Source organism: Ochlerotatus camptorhynchus, unplaced genomic scaffold, assembly GCF_037179485.1.
Source record: "Ochlerotatus camptorhynchus isolate MF236.1 unplaced genomic scaffold, CSIRO-AGI_Acam_v1.1 ptg000153l, whole genome shotgun sequence".
Classification (NCBI taxonomy): Eukaryota; Metazoa; Arthropoda; class Insecta; order Diptera; family Culicidae; genus Ochlerotatus; species Ochlerotatus camptorhynchus.
The window spans coordinates 613,670-621,749 of NW_027040643.1; the positions used below are offsets into that span (position 1 = coordinate 613,670).

The following is an 8,080-nucleotide window of genomic DNA, read 5'->3' on the forward strand; positions in this document are numbered from 1 at the left end:
GTTCGTCTTGGCAGTGTGTGAATTACTACAAAAGCTAGCCTAATTAAACAAACCCATTAGGCTCACACACCAACAAATTCACATAATCAAGCGAAGCAGTAACTGATTCAAAACGAGCACAGATGAGTGTTGTGATTGTCACAAATGGCCAGATCGGTGATGGATCACCGCCGAAGACGACATTCACAAGTTTCTTTTTACTTCTTTCGTCAACTTTATGGATGGTCATAGAGAGACCTTTGACAATCACATTGATAGGAATGTACCAAGCGTTACTACCATCAGCTGTTCGACGATCGTGATTGTGATAGGTTGCAACTCTGCTCCCAATTACCTCCAAGAGTTTATCTTTCTGGCTACTCTAGAAGTTCTTCCTATCTTCTCCACATAGTTTCCAACAGCTCCTCTGGAAATTTTTCTAAAATTATTGATGGTTCGATAGTGTAAATTTCCCAGAAATAGTTTGCTGAAGTTTCTATTGTGGAAATGTACATTTCACATACCTATTTAGATGTTTATCATGAAATCAAGCTAGCTGAAGAATGTATTTTTGGTGAATTTATTGGAAATTAAAAACCCCTTGACCAAAATCCTGCCTGCGCGACTGGAACAAGACAATGTAAAAGAGCTGATGTACCCCAATTCCCCCATATTTTTTTACAATTAGCTGAATATTTTCCCAAGCTACTTTGGCTCATTCCGCTATAAAAAATGAGTGTTGGGATATCATCAGATGTTTGATGATATATTGTAGTTAGCAGTTAAAGTGTGTTCACAGATTAATTGCATCATCTAGAAGTACTCGCCAAAAATAAGTCTCTCCACCGATTGTCATGAAATTTTCAGGGTAAGTAATTCTATCGAGCATTTTACGACCGCTCATGGCCGCCACAATCTGTCGTTTGACCTGTAAAAGGTCAAATTTGATCGTTTATACGTCAAACGACATAGCCTAAACATAAAATCGAATGTTCCCTACCAGAAAATCAGCTAGATTTTGGCGGCCATCAGCGCTCAATTCTGTCAATTCTGTATATAGGGAAAAGGGATGTAATGTCGGCCTAAATGCCCCTTATGTGGGCCTATACATAAATTCAGCAATTGACTAAATTATCAATAGCGCCCAAAAATATCCGTTAGTACCGTCCCATTGACGCGATCATAGGCCATCATTAGAGCCATTTCCCCTATAAGCTTGGTTTACTTATCTTTATATCACTGTATTTCTTCACCAAATCCAAATACCCGAACTTTTTTCTTAATTCCACCCATAAGGTTTTGTACAACGCGGTCGAATCGACAGTTTTTTCTGCTATCAACCATGATTTCAACATGTTATGCTCCGTAGTGACAACTTTAGTATGTTTACGGAGTTTGTGCTTCGTTATAGTCCCGTATCTTTCGAGTGGCTGCAGCTCCGGTGTGTTTCGGCACGAAATCGACCCCATTAATCTTGTACCACTCTAGAACGTCCTTGGAGTAGTGGCAAGAGGCTTGATCCGGCCAAAAATTGTGGGAACGTTGTATGATTTGAGAAACGGAAGCAGTCAGGCACTCATTGATGTAGACTTGGCCATTTACGGTTGTAGTTGCTACGAAAGGTTTGCTCCGTTTTCCGCACGAGCAAATCGCCTGCCAAATCATGAATTCCTTGGGAAACTTCGACACTTGCTGTTTCCTGAGGGACTCTGCATCATCGAATGTGTGTTTCGCAGTCATATACGGGTTTCCCGGAATTAGTTTGAAGTCCGCTTTTACGTATGTTTCACCGTCCATGATACAGCAGTGTGGTTTTTTCAACTTTTTTTCGATTTGTGAGGAATGGGCTTTGGAACGGTTTATTTACAAATGCTGATGGGCCCTTTTCTATTGCTGATCCAGATTTGTCTGTACAGCGTACGTGCCCATGTTCTAGCCGTCCTATTCGGTCGTTCTGGCTTTCTGAACCTTGGCGTTCTTGGCTTTCTACACGAAACTTTTTGTAAGGTGCAGTTTTTTCGCGACATGCCGAACGGAATAATTGGGTTTGCGTTTGAAGGCAGCAACCACACGCTTGTGATCTTCAACGCAGTACGGAACACTTTTTCTTGCACTCACTTGCCTCCGATCGACAGTTAGACGTTCTCCGAATCGTTTTATGACTCGAGAAACAGTAGATTGTTGGATTCCCAACATCTTTAAACACCATTTTCAAAACTACTCGAAATTTAACAACACACACTGAAGCCATCTCACCCAAAAGTTCATTAAAATAAACCCAGACGGCAGAATGTTGCAGCTTTTTTAAAGTGATGCAATTTAACTATGGACACCCTTTACAAGAAAAGGCTGTAATTTTCATTTTCAGAGAGTCACAATCAGCATTCGAGGTTTAATGTTCGCTTAGTTTTCACTTAAGGGCCACCCACATTAGATCCGTTTGCGTTGCGTTGACGTAAATTTGACAGTTAGACAATTGATTTAGCTGTCACTTTGCCGCAACGCGTCCGATCCGGATCTAATGTGCGTGGGCCTTTAGAGTGAGGACTCAGTTATTCGTTTTAAATCTATAGGCCCTTTCAAATGGTTAAGTCTCTATTGCTACTCATAGCGCCTGTTCTCTCTAACTTCTACTAACCCTTATCTGCATGTACCTATCGCCCTAAGTAGCCCTCATTGCATCGTGTGTGCATCAGTGTGTGTGTATCATAACCAGTAATTCAGTGCTAACATTTGAAAACGGCACAAAAGCCATTTGTAAACAAATGGTTTGTGGGCCCTTTACTCACTACTTGAAGTACACCCACGCGACACAACAGCAACATCGGGTAGGGGAAATTTTCCCCTTCCTGACGATGCTGTTGGTTTGCGTGGGCGTTCTTCGGGTAGCGAGTAAAGGGCCCACAAACCATTTGTTTACAAATGGCTTTTGCGCCGTTTTCAAATGTTAGCACTGAATTTATCCTAATTCTACGAGTGCCGCTATGCCTCTTCCATTCTGCCAGTTATCCGAACAAGTAGTTGCATGGAATCTTCCTCCTCCGCCTCCTGAAACCCTTCCACAGAATGACCCCCACTGGACTGGCCGTAACCTGCTAGAAGGGTTCCAGGTTCCAAAACGAAACAATCCGTAATGACATACGCACACACGCACTCAAGCCAGCGCTGAACTAATCGATGACTGTGTTTACCCTCTTTCTCACTCACTGTCGCCCACTGACCCTTCGAATACGGTGGCCGCTCTCTTTTTCCTTTCTCTTATTTCACTTGCAGGATCCGCTCTAAAACCCACCGCTTCGCCTTGGTATGGTCTCCCTAAGGTCAGCAGCGCCGCCGCTCCTTGTTGCCCTTCTCCTTCCAACACCACCATCACCAATACCACCACCACAAATGCTAGTAGCTCTAGTGTTAGTGATAGCAGTTATAGAACCAATAGTTTCATTAGCAGCTCGGTGGATGAACATCCTCGGGGCCGGTTCCTCGTAACGTTCAGTCTGCTGAGTTTAAGTTCCTTGCTCATCGCTTCCAGTGCCAGCACTGCCAGAGTTACACGACTGCTATATCTATGATCACGTACGCAAATTACTCACAGTCACAATCATCATATGTTTTGATTTTTAGTTCGTTGTGTTAGACTGGTACTGAAGATTGAGTACACTGAAACAAAAACACTCGACTTCAGTCTAACAGGAAGATTTTTAGTTTCAGTTTTTTCGGAAGAGACAAAATTCACCACAGAAATTTTATAGACTGATTATTTATAAAACATTGTAACTAAATCCTCGAAACACAGGAAGAAGAAAAAAGAATCTAAGATTTGACCAATTTTATCACAAAATTCGACCAGTGAAGAATCATAGTTTTACCAAGAAACGCCAAGACACCAGCAACAAATTCAGCTCAGGACAGGTTGAAACAATCGACATTTTGCTACCAACATACACATACACATAAACAATATACCACGCAGCATGAAAACAATAACAATATTATACACTATAGTAGAGGTAGCAGACATGCGGTTAGGAAGAATGTACTTATTTAACTATAAATTTATAAATGAAAATGCCATGGAACGCGGGATTCAGAATGATTGCGAAACGAAACACGTGCTCGACGACGAAAAATAGAAGATTTGGAATGTAGGATTGCTCTCCTCCACACATTGATGGCAGTGCTCTTAAATCTCATCGCTTAATGTAAGTTTACAGCTGGAAGAGGAAGAAGAAGAAGATTACACAAACACAAATAGAGCCGTTGTTTTAAAAACGGTTGATTGAAATTATCATTTTCCATGACGATATTATTAGTTGCTTAATGAACTAGGTAGGATAATGAATTGCATTGTAAAGGAGAGCTTTGTGTACAGACAGTAAGCTTGGTATATGATATTGTGTTGAACAGTGGAAAGGAAGAATGCGAGCTGCGCGGATTGTTTGTAAATATTAGGGCATGTTCAATTTTGAATCGAAAGCAAAAAAAAGTATTTTAGGTTATCTCTGAACCCTCACTGCTTAGGTTACACTATTTATTGGTCTCGTTGTGGTTCGTAATCATCACGTCTTATTGAGTGGGAAAAAACGAGGGTTTTCATCAAACATGATTGAAGAGATTTCTTACAGGCTGCAGCACTGCAGTTATACGCACATCGGTCCCGTATCCGCTGCAATCGTTATGGAACGTGCGTCGTTTATGTGTATAACGGCAGTATAACTGGATGGTAGCGACACGGTATTTGGATGAAATTGGCTAATTGGATGGTAAGACAGCAAACATGGTATCATTCCGGTTAATCAATCTTGGTAATACAGCCGTAATCTGGAGTCGGTAAATTATCGCAACATTGTAAGCGTCGAAAGCGGTTTCTTGAAGCTGATCCAATTTGTCATGGCATTGATAAAAGAAGTCATAAGTGATGTTTAGTGATTAGTGGGCATTAGAGTTGATTCATCTGGCCTTGATAATCTGTACATCTGTGTAGGTATTTATATACTTATCTTTTAAATATATTTACATTACTTCACACATAGCTGACGCTGGATGGTTTCAATGGAAACCAACACTGCATCAGCAGATTTTCTCCATAGAATGGAGTGTTTCGCTCTAGTGGTAAAGGAGTATCCTCCTCGGAAGATTTCTAACATAAACATGACCGTAGAATCTGGCTCAAACCGGATTTCCGTTCACTCGCATTGGCTATATAGAAATCACACGTCAAAAAAAGAGGCACACAAAAATGGTTGCCAAAAAATTTTCAGCTTTCAAGGAGTAAACCACAACAATACGGTAAGGTTTCTACTTTATTGCATTGCATAGTGGTAGGTTGCCAAATCAAGCCAAAACAGCGTCTCGCCTCCGTGAAACAGCAGTAAGCGTAGGAGGTGCTTCTGGAGGCACTCGTCTCGGTAGATTTTCCCGTTGATGGTACCCGTCGTGATATACGGCTTGCTTATCTTGCCGCACCCACAGATGGCCTGCCAAACCAAGAACTTTTTGGCAAATTTACCTCCTCAGGAACGGCCAACCGTGATGTGGCACCGTAAAACTCCTACCCCGGTAACTTCTTAGTGTCCGCCTTCCTGGCGCGGGTTTTCGCCACCGTGTTTTGTGTGTCGCTCCGGTTCGGTGCCTTCCAGTCCTTATAGACGTGGATGCCGGCACGTTTCATTGTGTTTTGGACAAACCAGATGGAAACATCCGCCTTATTCGCCGCATCGCGGATCGAAAGTTTCGGTCGACGCTTGAACAGACTCAACACCTTCCTGGCATTCACCTGATCAGCTGCCATCGGTTTTCTGACGGAACCTGCCCGCCGCTGGGTCGTCTGGGACTCCTTGAATGACTTCACCACCCGTGAAATCGTCGAATGATAAATTCCTAGGTGTTTCCCGATCCATCTGTGGGACGCAGTCGGATTCTACACCGCGCCGCCGCACAAGATTTTTTGACGGATCTACTCTTGCTACACTCTTAGCTAGTTTCAGTCAAAATTTCATCAATTTTTACCCTTACGTTAAAAATTTACAAACTAATCAATGTGTCTCATTATTTTCGAGTACAGTATTTATAAACAAATTTTCACTCGTTTGTCTCTCTTTCTCCCGTTCCAAAATCTTTCCAACACTTATTTATCTAAAAAATAAAGGGTTGTGTCACAGGAGTGGAACTTAGGATCAGAAAGTGGCTCCACTTGTCATTTGCGAACACTAGCGTACCTAGCGGTAGAAGGCAAAAATGGCGTCAAACATCGGTTTCTGCCCTCTCAACGTTCTTCTTTCTCTTCTCAATTTTGAAAATACCCACCTTGATGGATTTTTGACACTATTTTCAACTTTTTCTGAATCCAAAAGTTGCCATCTTGGATTTAAATATTGCGTTTAACATCGATTTTCGGCATCTACGTGTCATCCTTGTTGTGAAAATTTACACTTCTCCTCAAATCGGAAGCCGCCGTCTTGGATTTTACAATGGCATAGGACATTGATTTCCGGCATATGAATGGGTATTTGATAGAATTTCACACTTTTTCAAAATTTCAAGAATTTTAAAATGGTGTCGAATATTGTTATTTAGCCTCTAGATGTCATCCCGATTCCCAAAATACCCATATTGATGTATTTCCTATATTTTATTTAACTGGAAGCCACGATCATGGATTTCAAAATGGCGTCGCATATCTATTTACAATCTGTAGACGTCACTCCGATTCCCTAAATACTCATATTGATGGGTCGACATCACTATTTCCCACTTGTCTGATACGGGAAGCCGCCATCTTGGATTTCAAAATATCATCGGATATCAATTTCCGACCTCTAAACATCACTCCGATTAAAAAATTCCCATATTTATGGGTATTTGACAGTATTTTCCATTTATTTCTTAAATCGAAAGCCGCCATCTAGGATTAGAAAATAGCGTCGGATATTGATTTTCACTCTAGGGGCTGTTCATAAACTATGAAGACAGTTTAGTGGGGGGGGGGGGGGGTAGTTTTCCATGGCCCATTAGACTGATGCAAAATTTGACTTTTTCGCTCCACAGTGCTTAAATGGTTTCAAATCGGGTCCTGATAAGCCTTCCAAAGTTACAACTCATTTGGTTAGAAACAGACTTCGCACAAGCTATTTGAAGTTTACATGTAAATTACTATGGGAAATCTCAACTTTTTGTTCATTGCCTTCTAGTCTTTTTCCATATTGAGCTGCGAAACAGTTCGATGGCCATTCTTATAGAAAATTTTCTCAGCTACATCTTTGCTGAAGATCGTTTCTATGTAAAACGAGACAGGAAAAAGTTATTAATTATTTAAGAGATTGGTAAACTTATGACATGATCAAGCAGCTGCTCTGTAGGCAACGCTGTATTTTGCAGTGTGACATAGTAGCCATGATTTTTGTGTCCTATTCAACGCCTATTCAAATTCAATTTCCTACAAGCACAGTTGAAAGCTTTTGAAGCAGACCGATATGGTGAATTATTAGATCGACATGAACAAAAATCTTGGTTTTCCCATAGTAATTTCCATACAAACTTCAAATGGTTTGTGCCATCTCAGTTTCTCACCAAATGGGTTCAAATTTGGAGAGGTTAGTCAGGATCCGATTTGGAATCGTTTAAGTATTGTGGAGCGAAAATTTCAAATTTTGCATCACTCTAATGGCCCATACAAATTAAAAAAAAAATTGTATGAACAATTGTCTACGCAGGGGGAGGGGGCTTAAGAATCCCAAAAAACCCTCTACGTAATTTATGAACAGCCCCCTCGGCGTCATCCAGTTTCGAAAAATACCTATAGATATTAATGGGTATTTGACAGTATTTCCCTCTTTTTTTTAAACTGTAAGCCACCATCTTGTATTTTATAATGGCATCGCATATCGATTTTCAATTTTTTTACGTCATCCCGATTTTAAAAATACCCATATTGATGGGTCGTTGTCAGTATTTACCACGGTTTTTGAAATCGGATGCCACCATATTGGATATCAAAATGGCGTCGGTTATCGATTTCCGGCCTCTCGATGTAACTACGATTTCAAAAATACCCACATTTATGGGTAAGCAAACCACCCTATAATCACAGACAAACAGACATAGA

General features: G+C 41.0%; 1 protein-coding gene across 1 annotated transcript in view; it reads left to right on the forward strand.

The window, feature by feature from the left end:
* bnl (branchless) overlaps nucleotides 1-4,915 on the forward strand; it is a 244,497-nt gene extending 239,582 nt beyond the window's left edge. The window contains exon 4 of the mRNA XM_065222029.1: nucleotides 3,253-4,915. Coding sequence (XP_065078101.1) covers nucleotides 3,253-3,548 — 296 coding nt within the window. The 3' untranslated portion in view covers nucleotides 3,549-4,915. The remainder of the gene's footprint in view (nucleotides 1-3,252) is intronic.
* The last annotated feature ends 3,165 nt before the right edge of the window (nucleotides 4,916-8,080 follow it).